Source organism: Chrysoperla carnea, chromosome 5 (assembly GCF_905475395.1).
Source record: "Chrysoperla carnea chromosome 5, inChrCarn1.1, whole genome shotgun sequence".
In the NCBI taxonomy this organism is placed as follows: Eukaryota; Metazoa; Arthropoda; class Insecta; order Neuroptera; family Chrysopidae; genus Chrysoperla; species Chrysoperla carnea.
Genome location: NC_058341.1, coordinates 40,829,369 through 40,851,685, shown reverse-complemented (window position 1 = coordinate 40,851,685; position 22,317 = coordinate 40,829,369). Strand labels below are relative to the sequence as shown.

General features: G+C 29.4%; 2 protein-coding genes across 2 annotated transcripts; one reads left to right on the top strand and one right to left on the bottom strand.

Annotated features, from left to right (window-relative positions):
* Positions 1-10,155: 10,155 nt before the first annotated feature.
* On the top strand, positions 10,156-16,513 carry LOC123300692 (DNA-directed RNA polymerase I subunit RPA2; the record flags this gene model as incomplete). Its single annotated transcript, XM_044883308.1, has 10 exons — positions 10,156-10,328; positions 10,391-10,723; positions 11,408-11,647; positions 11,713-11,885; positions 12,717-13,622; positions 13,693-13,913; positions 14,047-14,333; positions 14,971-15,324; positions 15,419-15,701; positions 16,017-16,513. Coding segments are annotated over exons 1-10 (3,372 nt in total), but the record flags the coding sequence as incomplete, so codon positions are not given.
* A 1,690-nt stretch (positions 16,514-18,203) lies between these two features.
* LOC123300694 (cytochrome c-2) lies at positions 18,204-21,844 on the bottom strand. The gene is made up of 3 exons (XM_044883314.1): positions 21,762-21,844; positions 20,841-21,044; positions 18,204-18,837 (listed from the first exon to the last, which is right to left on the bottom strand). The coding sequence occupies exons 2-3, from the start codon at positions 21,019-21,021 to the stop codon at positions 18,692-18,694; spliced, it is 327 nt and encodes a 108-aa protein (XP_044739249.1). The 5' UTR covers positions 21,022-21,044; positions 21,762-21,844; the 3' UTR covers positions 18,204-18,691.
* Between the last annotated feature and the right edge of the window lie 473 nt (positions 21,845-22,317).

Here is a 22,317-nt window from a genome sequence, read left to right as displayed (position 1 = left end):
GCCATGCACTACACCAGCCCATCACAACTATTAATTAAATTAATTTTGTTGCGACAGCGGGAATCGAACTCGCTACCTACTCTTTGGTCCATCGAATCTTTCTTCAATTTAATGAAATATTTCCTAAATAAATAATAAATATTATTTCAAAGTTACTTATAAATTTTAAGAGGAGTAAATTTTTTCAAAAAGCTTATTATATATATTTTGAGTATGTAGATAAGTGACTGTACTCCTCCTAAACGAACGGGCCGATTTTAATAAAAATTGTTTGTGTGTGTTCAAGTGGATGCGATGATGGTTTACATTTACCATTCGATCCACAACAACTGTTTTTGAGTGTTCCGCACCAAAAAAATTAAATTTCATTAAATGGTGGGAGCGCATATAAATCATATAAATTTCATTACATTACAACATGCTATGTGCAAGGTATTTTTAATAGTATTGAGTTATTATTATTTAATATTAAAATTATATTATTATTAGAACTTACTATGTACTATGTATTTTTAATAGTATTGAGATGTTATTTACTATTATTCAGGTATTTTGAATAGGTATTTATTAGAGCAACAGCGAGCGCGGCGAGCTCCACTGCTGAAGGCTCCAGCCAGGCCGAAGACCTAAGTTCAGGCCGTGGCCCGTCCAATAGATAGTAGTAAAATTTAAGTTTAGCGTGGTAGCATGGGGTTTACAGTATAGGTTAAGCGGGATATGCTTAGCGCGGTGGGTATAACGGGATGGGTGTTTAGTGGGATGGATTTGGCGAGTAGACTAAGCATACTATAGATATAAACAGGACATCGCCTCTCGGATCCGCTGGTACTTATATAATTTCGATCTTCGTGAATTATTTTTACAAGAAAACAATCATTGATCTTCAGGCTTACGATGAGGTATTCGCAGTGATTAAAACAACATTCACAGATCTTTAACGTGGATTTCTTTCCAAAAGAATGATTTAAATTTCCCTTATTAGAATTTTTTGAAACATGCTCGAAATTTTTTAACAACCTGTATAGAATTTTATGTTGTACCTACGTGTGAAATAATTTTACGATTACCGTTTTAATATAAAATTGTATTTATGTAAATTATATATTGTTGTTTGAAATGCGTAAATTTAAATAATTAAACATTGTAAACATTAAATTTTAGAAAGAGAAATGCCAAAAAAAATAAACAAATCAAATCAGTATACATGAGTATGCAATTTTTTTTGCTTTATTTTATTTTTTTATGCTTTGGGCGAGGTTGCAAAATAGTACCGGTATGTTTTCAGCAATTCGGTATTAATGCAAGTTAGGAAATATGAAACATTTTTTATTCCAAACAACTAACCAAAATGTGAAAGTGATTTTATGCCGCTTTTTTACATAACCACCATATAAAAATGCAATTTTTTTTATCTAGATAACCAATTTATCGTTTAGTTATTGAATTGATCGCCTGAATTCGCATAAAAACCATCAGCTATGAGAAAACTGTCCGGTACGAAATATACATGGGCACGCAATGGTATGCTACTCAGTAATTAATTAACTCTGTTGTTTCTTATGTTACTTTCTTAGTAAAAATTTTTCAGAAAATCTAGATATATTAAAAAAATCAATATATAATGTTAATTGAGTAACGCAAGTATAAGTTTTGTAATATTGCAAACTCAAATCAACAATACGAAGCAATAACTTTTATCTATTGTTAACGAATACCCATAAATTTAATTTATGTACCTTAAACTCCCACCTGTATTGTTAATTTATTTTGTGATACGTCTTCTATCATAAAGGAATCTTTTATTGCATTAATTATAACTTACTTAAAATTACAGTGACGGATTTATACACCTGTAAATAGGTATATACATAACACTATGAAATTACAAATTCAAAGAAACCATCGACATAAAATCAGGTCGGATTGATTCGTTTGTAGCATCGTAGCTCAAAAACCCGTTGTGCCGATGTTAATTAGTTTTTTCCTTTGAAAGATAGTTTGATCAAGAGTGTTCTCAGCTATTTTTCAAGAAAATCTACCGTTTGAAGATCACCATCTCTTTTCTAGTAGTCTTGGGAGCGGAACCCTAAACTCGCACTTAAAATAAGGTAAGGGGCGAGTCAGTGACTGCAACACTACGTGAATTTTACTGAAAGTTTAATATCAATCGAAATTACTCTTTTTCCACCCGAGAAACACTCCACTCAGATTGAGAATAAATAACCCTGACATTGAGTATTATCCCTCTTAGACTCAATAATTTGAAGATGATTTACCCAACTTAAATTTGTGTCTCAGGCGACAACAGAATCATTTCAATTTGTGTTGAATCATTGGTGGATTCCAAGTTGCAGTCACTGACTTGCCACTTACGCGATTATACGCTGTTCTAACATCCACAACGATTACAATAGGGGATAATCCTGATGTCGAATTGGCCATATAACCCATAAAAATGTAAAATTAGACTTGATGCCATGACAAAAAACGTGAAATTAAAATTGATTACAAAACGTAGAAGTTATAAGCAATCAATGATTGCATGTTGCTCCTTTTAGAAAAACAAAGTTTTATTATGTAATCTCTATGACGATATCCACATATGACGTCACTGGTGGGTATCTTCCTCTCTGTTTAGGAATTTTAAACGTTCATATCTTGCAAACTAGTAAAAATTTTTAAAATCAACTTCACTTTTCTGAATGTCCAGCGAAAATTCTTCATCTGAAGTTATAAAAAAATTTAGTCCTATCCCCTATTCTATTATAATAGTTGGGGAAAAAGTGCGTTGAGGTAATTAATACATTAGAAAAAACCGCAGACTTCTCCCATATTTAATAGCCGGACACTTAAAAATAACAATTGGTTGGTATATTGGTTATAAATGATAATTGCAATTAAGAAAGTATTAATTTTGAAGAATTCTTCTGCGTGGAATTATAGTCACTGTAGATAGTATTGTCTTCCCTATGAATATTTCTCTTACTTATACCGTTCCGTGCATTAAAGATGTTAAATCTTTTGGATTGTGTGATAATACGACACTGTCTTAATCAGTTGTTCCACCCAGATCATTTCAATAGAAGTAAATTAATTGAGAATGAATAACTAAACTTATACAACAAACACTTTAATGTATACAGATATCGTTATAAAACATAGGTACGTTAATTTTATAAATAAATGCTTTTCAAATCAACGACTAATAAAAGTTATAAGTATGTGAAAGTCGTCTAGGTCGATCATACATGGTATGATCGACCATGGTATAAGGAGTATTTTACTATCATTACAAATTCATTTTTTTTTAAATAAAAAAGTAATAAAAGCGATTCTTTGTTTCTGTCTTGCTTATACCTGGTTCCTATATTATGTAAGAATTGAAAAATTTTCCCGACACCAAAAAATTTAAAACAATTCATTATTATTACAACTTATTAAGTACTATGTATTTTTATTAGTATTCAGGTATTATTTATTATTATTCAGATATTGTTAATAGGTATTTATTAGAGCTAAATGCGGTTTAGCGAGCCTTAGGGGATGGGCTAGCGGGCGGGCTTAACGGTCTCAGTGGGAAAGCTAAGCATAGTAAAGGTATTAATGAATTAGAGTTACGTTTCCTCAGGGCAAGGTCTGTTGGGCCCGCTAGTTATTTTATATTAAACCTGGAACAGAATGACTGCGCTTGGAGAGAATGATAAAAATTGCAATATTAATATTGTATAACAACAGTGATGTTTAGCCTCGGGGTTAAACACTCGCTTTATAGGCAAAAAGTACTGAGAAATTATTTTTTTGTTGCTGTATTTTATAAAATTAATAATCGTAAATATTTCTGTACATATAAAGTTTTACAGAAAAAATGACCAGGAGATAAATTTTAAGTGATTTTCTACAACTTTAGTAATTATCAAAATTTCCAATTTTGAAAAGTTTCAAGTTTAATCTCCCTTCAACGCTCAAATTTCTACGCGCCACTTCGGGCAACAATTATATTGGCAATTCAAAAGAAATCGCAAACGAAAAATAGTTCTCGAACACACACATCCGTACAAATATACATCAATCTAAAAATGATGATAATACATTGCCTTGACCATGAAACGTAAAGATTCGGTGAAAACTTCGATTTGGATTTTCAAACCGATTACAAGAACTCATTGAAATAAGTGATCAGACGACAGCTTTTTGTAGAAAAGCTGTATCTATATAAACAATTTTGTAGAAAAGCTGTATACTTGGAGAAATCGTACAATAAAACTCTTATTCATAACAGTTGTTTGTGTAGGATTAAAGAACATTATTTTAGCATCTATTATAATCAGTTAATAATTAATGGTACAAGAACTGGCATTAGTGATGAAGTACGTCCTACACTTGAGAGCTGTTGATAATTAATGCAGGATTCGCGATAGTAATACAAACAAATTTCTGTCTGCCAAATTAAAAGTACTTTATTTAATTATAAAACTAAATCTTATTAAAATTACAATCCCACTATAATGATTTGAATACGCTTATTTTTAATTATTAGAATAATATTTGGAGCAGTGTTAGTAACGGAAAATCTATCTGACATTTATTAATTTAGATTACTAAAAGAACATAAACAATAATTTATTTTTAAATTTTAAAAATGATTTTAAAATCAACAATTTTTGCAGCTTTTCCTTGGAATGCGCACTCTTAAACGCAGTTAATGCAAACTCTCTCAAGTGGCAGATGTACTCTATCCCTACCCAATTTCAACAAGAAAAGATATATCTAAACTCCATTCATATTAAAATCAACTTTTTCGTGACTTTGCCCTTATAACATAAACTATGGATATTATTCTATTCACATATAGTTAGTTTTCCATTGAAAACTATATTATATGATAAACATGTTCTTTTCATGTTACAGATAGTTAACTCTTTTATTATTTCAACATGTACGTTGTTGCTCATTATTTAATAGTTTTGCTCCATTAATTTATGCTTTCAATCTCAAATGATTTTAAAATATTGAAGGTGAAATATCCTTAATACTTATTAAGAATGTCTTGTGGACGTCAATTTGATAAATATAGAAATATCTTTCGACGCCAGAACACGAAAATCCTTTTGTTACTTTGTCTTATTAGTAGACTAAGTTAGACTTTTTAACTCCGTGCGTAGTCATGGTACGGAGAATCAGATCAACGCCAGCGCTTCCATCAGATGGATAATTTTGGCGATAAAGGAGGCTGTTATGACTAAATTTCAATTTATAGTAAGTGTCAAATTAAAATTATTGAAAAATGACTATTAACTAAACTTGTTGGATTATTAATTGTGAAATAACAGACGAAATTGCATAAATAATCTCTATATATTATAAATGCGAAAGCAAGCATGTTTGTTTGTTTGTTACGCTTTCACGCTAAAACTAACGAATGGTTTTTAATAAAACTGTACAGCAATATACCTGATATATCAGAATAACACATGAGATATAATTTATAAAGATATATTAATAAAAAATTAAAAAACATTTAAAAATTAATTTAATTTGACATTACCATAAATTACAGATTTCTGTAAAAGTAGTCATTCGTCATTACCATCAATTACAGATTTCTGTAATAATAATCAATATAAAATATTTCATAGCCATCTTCTTTGATATACTCAATCAATAATTACTATTATAGGTACATTTAAAAAAAATACAAAACCATACATTTATTTTAGCTGTGTAAAACAATCCTTGCCATTATTTCGAGTGTTATAGAAAGGGGATAAGCGAGAGCAATCTTTATCAATCTTTACTTTTAAACCCAGCGAAGCGGGTGGGTATCACTCTAGTAAAATGTAAAATTACCTTTATAACTTAAATGTAAATTTGTTAAAAAATAGTATTTAAACTTTATATACAATCCAGAGACTTATATATCCACCCATACAATTATATTAATAAACTAGTGTGTCGTTTCTATGGCAAATTCCAATAAATAATTCTCATCCACAAAGCGAATAGCTTATGCTCATGTCATTACTGTATTGCCAAGCGGTGTCAAAGAAGTATGTCAACAAAAAAGAACTGAAGCAGGCGGCTTTGAAAGTCAATCATCTTATAACAAGTATTGTTAGGGATTGAGAAGCGATAGAGAAGGTAATTCATGGACTATGCTCTTCTTTCTCTTTATAATTCTTAGTGGATCTTGGAAATTTACTTCTTCAAATCTTTATACTTCTCAGTCCAAACTAGAGGATTTGCGCCTCCGAGACATTTGCCAACAACTAGTACTTTGACCTTTACCACAGTTTCATGTAGCTGCTCGTTACAATATTCAATCCTAGTCAATAACCATCAATTTCGTGTTCAATATTCTATGATACTGTAATTCGGAAATAATAATAAATTATTCCCTTTCAAAGAGGTCTGAAATAATTTTATAATAATTTCTTTAATATTTATTAAACTCTTAATACCATTTCATATATTCTGAATAATAATAATGACTTCATAATGCAGTTGTATTGAATTTCATGTTATTCTACGAAATACCCAACTTGTGTGGGTTAAATTAACCGCTACATATTGTACGAAAACACAGTATGTCGCACAAACTTTCTCATTCAAAACCATTCATATAATTTGGTTGTATTATTATCAACCACTCATTATAATTCTAAGAATTTTAACTATTTAATGGAAAATTATTACATTCTACTCGAAAATCAAAATCATATATTTAATTTTACTACGTGGCGTGTTTATGGTTTAATTGAGATGCTGTGAAGAATGTATATGTGTGATCTTTATCCGAATTTTTAACTAATGATGAAGTTTTAACCTGTTATAACAATTCGCCATTTAGTTTCCAGTGAAATAAATTGAGATGTCAAAAAGGAGCTTAGAAAGTATTCAGAAAACATGGTTCTGAAATTTATCATCAGGTCACTTTGTACGGTTAGTAGTCATGATATACTCGATTGTAAAGGAGTTCGCCATTAAATTTCTCGAAATTTCTCAGCAGTCTCAAGTCATTATTATGTTATTGTAATACCATTGAAGTCACATGATACTTAATTTCGAATGGATCAGAGCCGTAGACGTTGCTCACATCCCTTCAATAACATAAATCATTCATAAATCTTTATTTTTATCTTCGATAAAATATTTAATAGTTAAGTTAATATGAGCGAATTTCCGAAGGAATAATGGAGCTATTGCTTTTGTATTGATGGTGGAATTATGGAATATGTATCTACACGTTTATGTCTGTATACTCTCTAGCCGTCGAAATTTATGTCCGATTTGAATAAAATTTGGTATCAAGAAGAGTTTTTGACCAATAAACAAGAGCAAAATTCAAAATAAAATATATTTTTGTATTTTTTGATCAGTTTTAAGCAAAAAAGTACTCCTGTGATTTTTTTCTCTAAACGGTTAGTTTTCGAAATAAAAATTCTTGAAAAATGCAATATTCGATTTTATTTTTTTAATGTGTTATTTTTTCAATCTTCGAGGGAATTCGCTTAGCTAACACAGCTCCTGCGTTACGAATGTTTTCTTTTATTCATAAATTTCTCAAAATCAGAGTACATAGCATATGGTATTACCTCCAATTGTAGCATTTAGTGCAAAAATCACAAAATTTTTAATTAGTGATATACTTACACGTAATTTTTTGTTAAATGGCTTTTATTTTGTAGGTCACATTTAAAAGCTAATTTCAATAGAGGTTGAAAACGATTCTCATTGATTTTTTAATGAATTTGTTTCTATTTAATAACAGAATCAGATAATTATAATTTTGGTTGAAATGTTTATTTTATCTTATCATAAACATCATTAACCAAATAATTATAATTGATGTTTCATTTATTTACAAACAAATATAATAAATATCGTTGATTATTACCTATTTTAAACAGCAAAATTTAATAATTATATGATTCGATCGTATTCTATTTAATAAAATAGTACGCAAAAAATGTTATTGACTTCCCAGAGAAAGTAGGTGTCGATTTTGAAAATCTACAGGTTTACATATTTCCGCGGTTTCAAGGCCTTAATATCCGAATCAGACTTTTTCAATGTGATTTCTGTGTGTGTGTGTGTGTGTGTGTGTGTGTGTACGTACGTATGTGCGTATGTTCGTTCAGATTCTTTCGCTTCGATTATTCGATTATTTCGCGAAGCAATTATGACATTAACACGTGACTGGGCTTATACCTCATAAACTTGTGCTTCAATCCCATTTTTTGATTAAAAAAAATTAAAATTCATCTCATTTGACGATGAGATGGGTGTTTTCGAGAATTTCTCCAGATTTTATCCTTAATAAAGACTAATCATACACGATTTTAGGCGATTTTTCAAAAACTAGTCACGCAAGCGCAAAAATAAGAGTGAGAAAAGTATAAAATTATTAAATAATTAAAAAGTGCTTTTGAAAAGGTCATATATTACCGACCCAAAAACATATTGTATCTGTGAAAAAACTTCAAGTAAAAATTATTGATACGTTTCTTTTCATTTCGTTGCAATAAAGTCTCTACAAGGTCGTTGCAAAAGGCAAAACAGATCATGAAATAAGTATTCGCCAAAATCTATTCATAAAAAAACTTTAGAAAATCTCAGTGTCACAAAAAATGCACGGATTACATATAATACTATCCGTTCATTTTTTGTGACACTGAGATACATTGATCGTCTTCGAGAAGAAATTGACTTATTAAACTCAGTTTTTCGTATCTTTTGAATATCTTAGAGAGCCTATTTACAGATCTAATATCGTACTTTATAAAATAAATTGATTTTTCTCGAATTCTACAAGAAAAAAAAAACATTTGCTATATAAAACCCTAATTGATTTCATGAAAAAAAAAGTTATATTTATGCTCGCTCTGAGAATAATTTTTTTTTTATTATTAAATGATGAGGTTTCAGAATTCAAATTAAACATCTTGGGAAATAAATATATTTTAATGATGACTCTATGTGAATGTTGTATCATAAATTATAATTTTTTATCCAATTTGAAGAAAAATATGATATCTTCTATATAATTGACTTGTCTGTTTAATATTTATATAAGGCGTACATTCATTAATTTGATTTATGTCGTTACTTTTAACAGTTTATTATTATTGTAAATTTAAGACTCATGACATCTCTATATTTCAATCTCAATATTGTTTATTACTTTGTTTTAAGACACTTAAAAATGTACAAATGGATACTAATTATAAAATAAAATTATGTTTTGAAATATTATTTTTGAATCAAATTAAATATTTAAAAATACTTCGTATTTATTATGACATCTATACGTGTATATACGAAGCTCAAAGAAAATAATTTGACAAAGGTCACATAAAAACAACGTATCTTGGGTAACAGATGTCACTAGGCATCATGATCATTATTCCAATACAACTTTTGTTGGGAGAAACATTCTCCAAAACCATCTACACCCGACTAATTATAAGCCTATGCTATGAAAAGCTCAATTGGTTGTTTTATTGATAACTAAGAGTTGCAACCCCGCCAACTGGCGATAATAATTCGTACTTGAACAGGAAATAGACACGTTTTCAGTAGTGCCAATTTAAACTACCAGATGGCATTACCTGTACTTTCCATTTTTAAAAGCCAATAACAATATTCAAATTCAAATTAAATAAACCTAGACAATTGGCGATAATAAGATAATTCGTACTGATTGGAATAGAAAGTAGACCCGTCAGTAGTTCTAATGTAGATTATCAGGGCACTTACCATTTATCAATATTACCAGAGATACCAAACCAATTTGGCTGAAAATTGCGTCTTAACTCTCAGGTTTTACACTACAGATGTATTATCATAGATTATTTGCAACTAGACCAACACAGATGCACCTAATCCATATTATTTTGAACAAAATACTTATTTTGTGCATCTATCCTGATCTATCTGCATTTAAATTCATAACTCAAACCAAAGAATCTTTTCGCAGCTTATCATAGATATATTGCAACTTGACCAACAGATGCTGCTAATAAATTTTGTTATGACATCTGTATTTGAATTCGCAAACCAAACCAAATTATTTTCAGCAGCTTATCCACAGCTTATCATAGATAAGTTCCATTTACACCAACAGATGCTGCTAACCAGTTTCATTTTGAACAAAATTTAAATTCCCCATGTGATTTACGTTTATAAATAAGGTTATGATGATTTATGTGTATTAAATGTGTATTTATATAAATATTATTAAATAAAGAAAAATGAAAACACATGCAGAACCAACATTATCAAATTTAACAAGTACAAACTATGCAAGACCCACAAAAGAACAAAATGAGGTAACTAATTTTTAAATTTTCAAAAACATAACAATGTAAAGTTGACTGACTTTTGCTTTTAGCTGTTACAACGCTTAGGAAAACCACATGTCGACTCTTTCAATTTTATGATACATAAAGGATTGAAATTGGCTGCCTCTGACATTACCCCAGTACAGTTTGAATTGAAAAATGGAACAAAAATCAGTTTAGGTATAGAAGATATTTGTATTCTTCCACCGATGGTTCCTGTGGGTACCACAGGTGTTCGAAATCCAAAAATTTATCCAACAGAATGTCGACAAAGACACGATACCTATAAAGGGAAAATGAGAGCTACTGTGAAATGGTCCGTGAATGGCGAACCACGAGAATCAATTGATTTATACGCTGGGGAAGTTCCAGTAATGGTTAAGGTATAAAAAGAAAGGCCTGTACTTGATGTACTTTAGATCATTTAATTACATTTAATAGTGTGATTGGGACACCAGTCATATGACATTTTGATAATAATTATACACCATGACCGTCTTCTTTATTATTATCTTAAGCATGATTTAGCTTAATAATTATTTACTAAATACTTTTTCAAATAAAATAAATTCCCTCATGAGATTAAAAAAATAACACATTTTTCTTAAAATCGAATTGGAATTTTAGAAAGAAGCGAAATAATTACACAGCCAACCGGGAATCTAACTTGAGCTCTCTAGATATCCTGCCTAGACGCTTACCAATTTTCTTAGAATGAAAATTAATATCCTGAGGTAATTCATACTGATGATGACTACTTGGTTGATCTAGGAAATTAGGACTAAAATCGAAATTTATTGCCTACTTATCTTTTATTTTGAAACCAAACGTTTGCTTTTTCAAAGTCAATGTGCTTTATAAATCAACAAACAACGACACATAAACGAGGCAGCACATTTCAGTGAAATATAGATTCAAAAACGATTGGTTTCAAAATAAATGTGAAATATTATTTTTGTTTATGAATAATAATTGATTTTTACGAATTTGATATTTGAACACGAGTCCACCATGAATTACGAATTATATAGATTCGACTGTATACAAAAATAAAAATTTAATTTTAGTCGGATATTTGTCATCTTTCAAAATTATCACCAGAAGAGTTGATTGAACACAATGAACACCCTGAAGAATGGGGTGGTTACTTTATAATTAAAGGTTTAGAAAAAATATTACGTATGTTAATTGTAACAAGGCGTAATTTTCCAATAGCATTAGTGCGTAGAAGTTGGGACCAAAGAGGTGCATTTTTTTCTCAATATGGTGTACAAATTCGGTGTGTTAAGGATGATGAAACTATTCAGGTAAATAAATGGTAAAATTAACTTGAAAGTTCAAAATGTTTATTATAAAATTTTCTAAATTGTAGAATAATACTCTCCACTATCTCACAAATGGTACAGCAAAATTAATGTTTGCCAATCGTAAAATGTTATATTATGCACCAGTTTGCTTAATTTTACGATGTTTAAAAAAGTGCAGCGACCAATATATTTATAAAGCACTAACTGCTGGTTACGAAGATGATACTTATTATACAGGGTAATTTATTCCTTTTTTATTAATTCACTAAACGTCAAAGATAGAAAAATGGAAAGTTAAAGATATCATCTAGAATTTTCTGATACCTGATTTTTGAGCTTTTATGGGTTTTATTAAAATGAAATCAGCACAAATTTTTTATTGTCTCTGTTTTTGGAAATGATGATTGGTTTCTGAAATATCGTACAAACACTATGTGAAGCACGATTTCTGAAAATTTTTATCGAATATGCAAATTAACTAGATTTTTGCTACTTTGAGCCCCAAATCTTTCAAATCACAAAAATTCAGTCCAATTGACGATTAGATGAATAATTCTCGAAAAAATTGTTTCAAATCAAAGCGACTCATATTGGATTTTGAGCGATACTAACGAAAATACTCGACCAATCGTTAAATAAATCCGATTTTTGTATTTTTTGGATCCAAATTGCAGAGTTTTATCTAATACTGAAACACAAAATTGTTTCTGACTTTTTTTAGAGCGAAATACCTTAAGAAAACTGCAAAAAATCGAGACCAATTTTTTGTTTTTCGAACTCTGTATATAAAGGTAATACTTTGGGTCCTAATTACTGCAAAAAATACCAATAGCCAATTAATCGATTATAATCACAAAAAATCGGATGTAAGTAACAGCTTAAAATCACACAAATTTAATACCAAAAACAAACTATCAATTAACCATTTAACATTGATGGATCAACACATTGAAAATTTTTGAATGATATCATCAAATTTCTATTCGAAAGGAATTCTAAAAGAGAAAATTTCACAGTGATGCCATTTCTCAAATCTTCTTCTTATTGAATATTTACACTTTCTTTTCAGATGTGTTAAAAATATGCTACGTTTGGTGCACGAAGAAGGTTTACATTCTCAAGAAGCATGTAAAACATATTTGGGAAAAATGTTCCGTGTGAAATTTTTTGAAATGCCTGCATGGTCTACAGATATAGAAGTTGCTGACTTTATATTAAAACAATGTATAATGATTCATTTAGATAATGACGAAGACAAATTTAATACAATTGTATTTATGATACAAAAATTATTCGTATTTGCTCAAAACAAATGTAAATTAGAGGGTGTTGATTCTGTTATGATGCAAGAAATTTTACTAGGCGGCCATTTATATTTACAAATCGTTAAAGAAAAATTAGGCGCTTGGTTGTATGGTTTAAAAGCAAATTTATTAAAACGAGCTACAACGGAATTATTTACTTTGAACGCTGCTGAAATTCAAACAGCAGCAAAATATAATCCTGGTTTAACAAATATTCTTGAAACATTCCTTGCAACAGGTAATTTATCGAGTCACACTGGTCTGGGATTAATGCAATCGAAAGGATTTGCAATTATTGCTGAAAATATTAATCGAATGCGTTATATGTCTCATTTTCGGGCGGTACATCGTGGTGCTTTCTTTACTGAAATGCGAACAACTGAACCACGTATGCTCCTACCCGATGCTTGGGGCTTTATTTGTCCTGTACACACTCCTGACGGTACTCCATGTGGTTTATTGAATCATTTAACTATGGATTGTCAGGTGACTGATGTACCAGATGAGGCAAAACGTAAAAATATACCAATTATTTTGACACAATTAGGCATGATTCCATTATCCGCTGTCGTAAAACCGGATTTAAAAAAATGTTATGTGACAATGTTAGATGGAAAAATTTTAGGTCATATACCAGAAAATATTGCTGGAAGAATAGTCGATAAATTAAGGTTAATATTTTGGTTTTTTTGCAATAAAGTAAAATGAATCACAGACATTGAACAATATTTTTTTTTTTAGAATACATAAGATAAATGGAGAATTAATTCCAAATACCACAGAAATTGCTTTTGCACCTATGCGACAAGTTAAAGCACAATTTCCTGGTATATTTTTATTCACTGGTCCAGCAAGAATGGTACGGCCCTGTATTCACCTAGCATCGGGTAAAATTGAACTTATTGGAACATTTGAACAAGTGTATTTGAATATTTGTGTTAAAATAGAGGAAGCTTACAAAGGTAAATATGAAAGGATGTGCGAGGTGGTTTTAATGATGTAGTATCATCAGTAAAAATTAGTTTTCGTAATTTTTATCCAGGGAAATATTCGTTATTTGTAGATAATTTTCCGCTAAAAACTTGTTAATTTTAGGTGTTACAACTCATATGGAAGTATCAAAATTATCATTTTTAAGCAATTTAGCCCAATTAATTCCTATGCCAGACTGTAATCAATCACCACGTAATATGTATCAATGTCAGATGGGTAAACAAACAATGGGAACACCAATACATACATGGAATACACACGCTGAAACTAAGTTATATCGACTTGAAACACCAGCAACACCATTATTCCGTCCAGTTCATCACGATCAAATTGAAATGGATAATTATGCGATGGGTACAAATGCGATTGTAGCCGTCATCAGTTACACCGTGAGTAGATAATCATTATTAGTAACAAAATATTTCTTAACAAGTATATATTACTCCGCGGGGCAGCACCCTTTTTGTTAAGCGATTAATACATACTTGAAACTTCGTGAGTGGTTTCCTTTTGATGAGTCTACCAAACTTTCTACGACTTCTATCTAAATTTCTCCGTATACAAATGAGCATGATAACGACATATTTAAGGTATCGGTCTGAAAAAAAGCATCAAGGAATTTGTCGGACACTATGGCATTAATCATTGTTAAACAATAAAATATTTGGTCCGGTTAAAATACTGCACTGATGAACTTGAACTTTTTTAATATATACATAATTCACTTTTGCTGAATTGTTTAATAACAAAATGCTTAAATATGACGTTATCATGCTCATTTGAAAAAGAGCACTTTCGAAAATGTCGTAGAGAAAGTTTGGTAGGCTCGCCAAAAGAATACCACTCACAAAGTTTCAAGTATGTATTGATCATTTAAGAAAAAGTGTCCTGTCTCGCGAACTAAACCGTTTCTTTAAAAAGTTTTTCTATAAACAAGATACCAATTATTTATCACAGATTGCTTTTTTTTTGTTATAACAAAATTGTGCATAAAACTAAGAATTATCCTTTTTGTTTCTCTCACAGGGCTACGATATGGAGGACGCTATGATTATTAATAAATCATCATACGAGCGTGGTTTTGCACATGGATGTGTTTATAAAACGGAAGTAATTGATTTAAAAGATAACGCTTCATTTTTTGGACGAGATCCGCATAATCCATCTTTACCTGAAGCCCTTGATATTGATGGATTACCACATCCAGGAACGATTTTGAAGAAAGGATGTCCATTTTATTGTTTCTTTGATGCAAACACAAATCGTTTTAATCTTGTAAAATTCAAAGATGTCGAGCAAGCAGTTGTTGATAATGTTCGGTTATGCGGTGAATACAGTCTATCGGCGGCCAAAAAAGCGATGATCGTTTACAGAATTGCTGTGAGTGTTTTTTCCTCAATCTTTTATTGTAACTTTATCGTTTAAAAATCCATGATTGTTTTTATTGAGCTTTGTGGTTTTCATTGATTTTTAGAGAAATCCATCAGTTGGTGATAAATTTGCTAGTCGAGCTGGACAAAAAGGAATTTGTTCACAATTATGGCCAAGCGAAGATTTACCATTTACAGAAACTGGTTTGGTACCCGATATTATTTTCAATCCTCATGGTTTTCCATCTCGTATGACCATAGCTATGATGATCGAAGTTATGGCTGGAAAATCAGCTGCAATTCATGGTTTGGTACACGATGCCACGCCTTTTAGATTTGATGAAAACGATACTGCTATTGATTATTTTGGTCGGTTATTAGAAGCTGGTAAGTTAATTTTTATAAGGGAACTCTGATGCCTATGCATTCAAATCATGATTTTCTACTTGAAAAATTGGATAATTTCTCCAAAAAATCGATTTAATATAACAAAATCGTAAAAGGAAGAAGTCAAGCTTAATTAACGGAATTTGAAAGCTTTACAGCAGATCCAGGGTAGAATAATTTGGGTATACTTTATGAAAATAAAGATTTCCATCAAAGTTCAGCTTAGTTCTAATTTTTTGGATGCCTAACATCAGATATTTCTAGTTTTAGCTAATTCGTGCAAAACTTAAATATTTATTTTTAATAATTTTATAGGTGGTTATAATTATTATGGAACCGAACCTATGTACTCCGGTATAGATGGCCGTGAATTAAAGGCACACATATTCTTTGGCGTTGTGCACTATCAAAGACTTCGACATATGGTCGCTGATAAATGGCAAGTGCGACGAACCGGACCAATTGACCAACTCACACATCAACCGGTAAAAGGACGTAAAAAAGGTGGTGGTATACGTTTTGGAGAAATGGAACGTGATTCTCTAATTAGTCATGGTGCATCATTCCTATTGCATGATCGTCTATTCCATTGTAGTGATAAATCTAAGCAAAAAATCTGTTTAAAATGTGGGTCATTGTTAGCACCGATATCAATAATTAAACATCGAACCGAATATAATAATCAAGAATCACGGGATACATGTTTGTTCTGTGGAGATAATGCAGATATAAATATTATTGAAATACCATATATTTTTAAATATTTAGTTACAGAATTAGCTGCTATTAATATTAAAATTAAATTAAACTTAAAAGTTATTTAATTAAATGTAAAAATAAACGTTATTTAAATATTATTTGATAGTTTTTCGTTTCATGTTTTTTTTTTTTTGCAATTTTTTCCCATATTTTCTAAGCTTAATTGTTGGACTATTAAAATTTCACACAATTTTTTTACTCTCGATTTATTGCCATTATCTAAAAAGGAAATTTGTCTTATAGATAATAAGAATAAAATTCTCTACAACATATTTGCTTGCTAATTCAGCTTATTTTAAAATTTTATTTAAAAGGTGAAAATCTTATTTAACGAGCAATTCTTGTATATAAATATAATCTTGTAAATATAAGAAAAAAAAACGAGTTCGGTCATCCAAGTACTAATATATAATTGCAACATTAGTTTTATAACAGAGGAGTGAGTATTAATTTAAAAATTGAAACTACAGGTCTCAGAATTCTCTAAAACATCTAGTTCCAATATCGCTCTCCACTCGGATATATCCAAAATATCTTATGGTGATTCGTTATAATCATAGAGATCATATAAGAATAGACTGCGCGAGAGAACAGTGAGCGTTCGCAGGTAAAAGAGAGAATGTTGCCGATTTACCGTATCATATGGTAACGTCATCAAATGGGACTTCGCTCACTTACCTGCGGAAACGGTCACTTATTACTAGCACTAGTGACCCGCGCCGATGTAATGCTGATACTAAATAAGTATACTAAAGAACTTATCAGTGTTTTCTACAGTGCAACTTTATTTTATACTATGTAGTGATAGTGATAGGCAACTAGAGCATTCTAATAATATCTCTGTTTATTTCCAGGTTATAAAAAGAATACCAAAATTTTGTTGTATCTTGATTTTATATCACCAGACTTGTATATTGAAATACGCTTACAAAATCATCTTATTTCTCTAGCTCGTTTTTCTGAACGTCCGCGAGATCTTCCTTATTCCTTTATAAAAATTCATGTTTTACATTTTAAAACTGAACTAATATTTTTTAAAAAAAGTCAATAGCCAAGGATCTTTGAACGAATTATCAATGGTTTAATAATTATAGGTACGTAGGGCCAGCAAAATAGGTTCGAGTAACTTAGAAGAGTAGTATAGCATCGGGCCAAATAAACTATTTCAAAATTGATTAAATAAAACAAAAGAAAATTTTGAGTTCAAAACTCGAAACATATACAGTTTAAAACTTATTATGCATCGAGAAAACGAAATTTAAAAGTTTTATTCTAGACGATGTTTCATCATATGCTGACTTTTCAGGTTTCAAGTACGGAACTTAGTGAATAGACTTTCAAATGTTGGAAAATATTATCAATAATATAAACTATTTTTCCTCTTTATGCGAATAAGTTCCAAAATTTTCAGGGCCTCAGACAGTGTAATTGTGTTAATACAAATTAGGTCAATTTCAGAAAGGAATAAAGGGATTTGGGAAAAAATAAAAAGGAATGTAAATAACTAATTTCAAAAACTTCATTCCATTTTATGGTATAATTTTTGTATTACGTGTGATAACAATAAACAGATAAAATAAATTTTCACTGTAATTACACCTAATACAATATGGTTTTTTGTGTAATGCAATAATTTAAATATTTATAAATTAAAAATTAAAATAATTTGTCTAAAATTCTTTGTACATTGCCTAAACATAACAAATATTGTTATGTTTATGGTAAACAAAAAATTATGTTAAATAAAAACTGTAGACATTATATTGATTCATTCAAGATAACATGAACAATTAATAACAATACTACAATCATTGTCTAAGTTCAGGACGAGTGTTAATATTTTCAATGTTTTAAATATCTCTCCAACATGACATCCTGACATCTAACACAAGAATATTTAACTGTTTATAATGTTAAAATACTTATTAAAATTTATTGAAAATAAAAAATATTTTTTTGTAAACCGGTGTACTGGTTAAAACGATGGCCTCGAAATCGTGAGGTCCGTGGTTCGGTTCCCAAGAGTTGCGTAGTAGTAAATTTGTTATTTAATATAATATTTTTTAAAAATTCACTGAATTGTTTTATTTTCAATAAAATATATATGCAAAAATTTGAAAATAATTAAAAAAATATATATTATCACATAATTTAATCTGTCAATCATAAACAGTTAAATATTCAAAATGTTTAATGTTAAATATGCAAATTGAAATCTAAATTCAATGTTATTACTTCGTTGCTTGCTCTAAGTATGAAATAAGATCTCCACGTTCTTGTGCCTTTTTAATACCAGCGAACACCATTTTTGTTCCAGGAATATATTTTTTGGGGTTTTCTAAATATTCGAATAACGTGTCTTTGTTCCATGTAATACCTTTAAAAAAGAAAATATTTTGTTAATAAAAAATTATGGTTACTGTTTTAACATAAATTCTTTTGGGGGCACAACTTGGTTGAGGCACTAAATGTAAAAAACTATTGTAATGGAATTTTAAAAATGTAGATTAGTTAGTATTAAAAAAATTATCGGTTAGAACACGATGGGCATGAGATTCCAAGATAATTAATATTATCATTATCTTCGTCTTAGACATTTTTTTAAAATACTTCATTTAAAATATGGGGATACTCCACACCTTTCACCATAAAAACAGCATGACTGTAACAAATGACATAATATTTATAAAATTTTTAATTCCTGTCTCTGCTAATAATTAATAAATTAATCTACATAAAATCGTAACTTCATGCCATGCGTGTGAGCAAATCATGAAAAATTTAATGTTGAGTTCATTTTTGTGTGCGAAAAGACAATATGATTACCATTTTGCACTTGAGCTTTTTATTAAGCTAAACGTGCTAAACATCTAGTTGGCGCATCAGTCTTTTATAATTAATTTAAAATCATGACAATATGACATCGAATAATGTTTAATAGATGAAATCAAATGCACACTCGTGTGATGGTAATTTTAATTTTGAAAAAAATGACGTAAAGAATTACATATTATCATTTTTTATTTGTGTAGTCTGCCAAAATTTTTTTAAATATTTAAATAGATACTTCAAAATTATAATAAAACGTAATTTATGATTTTATATAATGATCATTAACGCAATCTTTGGATTACATTGCAAATTAAAAAAAAAAGATTAAACAAATATTTATTAATGTATTTAATATTATAGTTAGACGCTAATTCAACGCTGTTATCAATATTAAAACATTATAAGACTATGATTAAAGCCGTCACAAAAGAGAAAGGCATTTAATATTGTACGAGATAAGTAATAAAAAGAAAAAGACAATATTATAAAAGATAAAATATATTAAAATTAAATATATTAACTGGTGATTCATTCACGTGATTTAATATGTAGAAAATTCCTTTTTTACGTCATGCACAAAGTACAAATAACTTGTTAATTATTATAATGTCAAGTTTTGAATGTCGATTGATGCAATCTGTTGTAATTTTTATAGAGTGGTCACAAATTATCATACATCAAAATTTCCTGATAATTATTAGTTTTCCTATTAAATTATATACAGTTTTTCCTGATTTATTGAATATATTTTAAAATTCCCTGATAATTATCAGTTTTTCTGTTTTATTAATTACTCTTTCCTGATATTTTGAAAATATTTGGTATGCTTTTATTTAAAAAATGTTTCAGGTATTGTCTTTCTTCAAGATGTAAGAAAACGAAATTAAAAAAGATTGATTAAAATTCCATATCGAGTCATAATCCATGACACACTACCATTCTTTCTGACCACCTTGTTTACAACAGACACTTCATACATAAATTTCTCTTTTCTTATTACTTAAGTGTAACATTATTCACTTGATTTTCCTTTTCTAAACTATTCATTCAATTGAGGCGATTTTTTCGCTAAATGAAATGAAGTTTTAAAAATAAATTTTTATCTCTTACGTTTGCTTCTGTGATCCACCAGTTAAATATGACGTATTCGTACTTAGTGTACACAGGTGCATGGGAATAATTACACCATAAATTTTACAAAAGTGCAGACTATAACCAAATTAGTAACGAGTAATATACACTATAAGAGTAATTAAGATTAGCTAATTCTAATTCGCACTGATAATGACTACATGGTAGTCGAAATACGTATATATAGAATATATAAATTGATTAAGGAAATTAAGGCAAAATCGAAATATCCTAGAAATCTCATTTATTATCTCTGATAATATTTATATATAGTATGAATTACTATAATAATTTGCTTTATGATTGAATGGCTTTAACGCGAATATTCATTTGATAAAATCTTAAGTAGGTACTTTTGAGATTAAATTAAAATTCCATTATCGATATATTTCACAATAAAAAATTTTAAGTGCTTACCTTTAGCTTTGTTGGCGTCAGTATAATTGAAGCCTGCAGCTTGACCTGTTTTACGACCAATAAGTCCATGTAAATTTGGACCTACTTTGTGTTTACCGCCAGCTTCAACTGTGTGACATTGAGCACATCTTTGTACGAATACTTTTTTTCCTTTTTCTGGATCTCCGGCTGGTACACCCATTTTTCTTCAAAATTTATGTTTTACTATAAATTGTAAAAAAATTGATATCAATATTTTATTCACGTTTTAATAGTAAAACTGACCACGTGTTTTTTATCATTCACTTTCGTGATGACCTTAAAATGAATGGTAACCTTTCTGTTCAATATTATACATTTAGTCTTAAGGAAATCACCTTGATGATAGGAAAATAGATAATTTAGGTCAAGTTCACGTAATTGATTTTTTCCGCGTATATATAGCAACGTAGACACAGAAATATAGGGCGGATTCTTAATTTATAAATCAATAATGTCAAAATAATGGTAAAAAATAATTTTGCAATTAGGTCATAATTATGCAATAAATGCTCTAATTTTTTTTCAATTAACGCCTTTCATTTTAGGTCAATGTGAACTAAACTGGCTCACGGCCAAAATAATTCACTTTCAATTGTTAATAATCCTTACGTAACTACGCTCAACACAAAATAAAAAGGAATTTGGTTAGTACAAAAATTCCAAGGGAAAACACACACAATATATTAAATTACTAAATGATTACTAAGAACTAACGCGAAAATCCTTGACGGATTTGTTATATAAGTAAGCAATTAGCGTAATATGAAAAATTTACAATTTCAACAATAGTTTTAAAAAAAATTGAAAAATTCAATTTGCCCAATAATAAAATATATTTGGCACATAAATTTTTAAAAAGTAAAGAATGAATTAAAATTTAGAAAGAAAAAAACCACTTACCAAATAAAATCACCTAAATTAACGAACCGCTTACAATAACGGGTATTTCAATACTGAATTGATCGCATGATGAAATATGTTAGTTCTATTTCCGGAATTAACACCCATAAATTCCAATAGATGGTACGTAAAACTATAGCGTATTATGCCATCTAGTGTTATCATTTCAAACTTGCAAAACAGGAATCTGTTGTACAACAATTAATTTTCAACTCAATTTGTTGAATTTCTTTTCATTTTTCCTCAATTCTTATTAAAACCACAAAAATTTTTCTTTAACTCAAAATATAAAACTTTTATAACGGAAGTGGGTAAAAATGTTGTATAGCACTATAAAACACACTTCAATGATATGTTTTATCTCCCAACGCACGGAAATAACTTCCGTTATGGTTTCTGTAACCATTTTTTACAAAATTAATTTCAAATAGTTTTAACTGAAACGTGCAAAGATACAACGTTTTCGAACGATAATCGTAAACTAACTGAAATCTTGAAGTGTTCTTTCTTAATAATATATCCAAACAATGGTTTATCTATTATCTTAGCAAGAGAT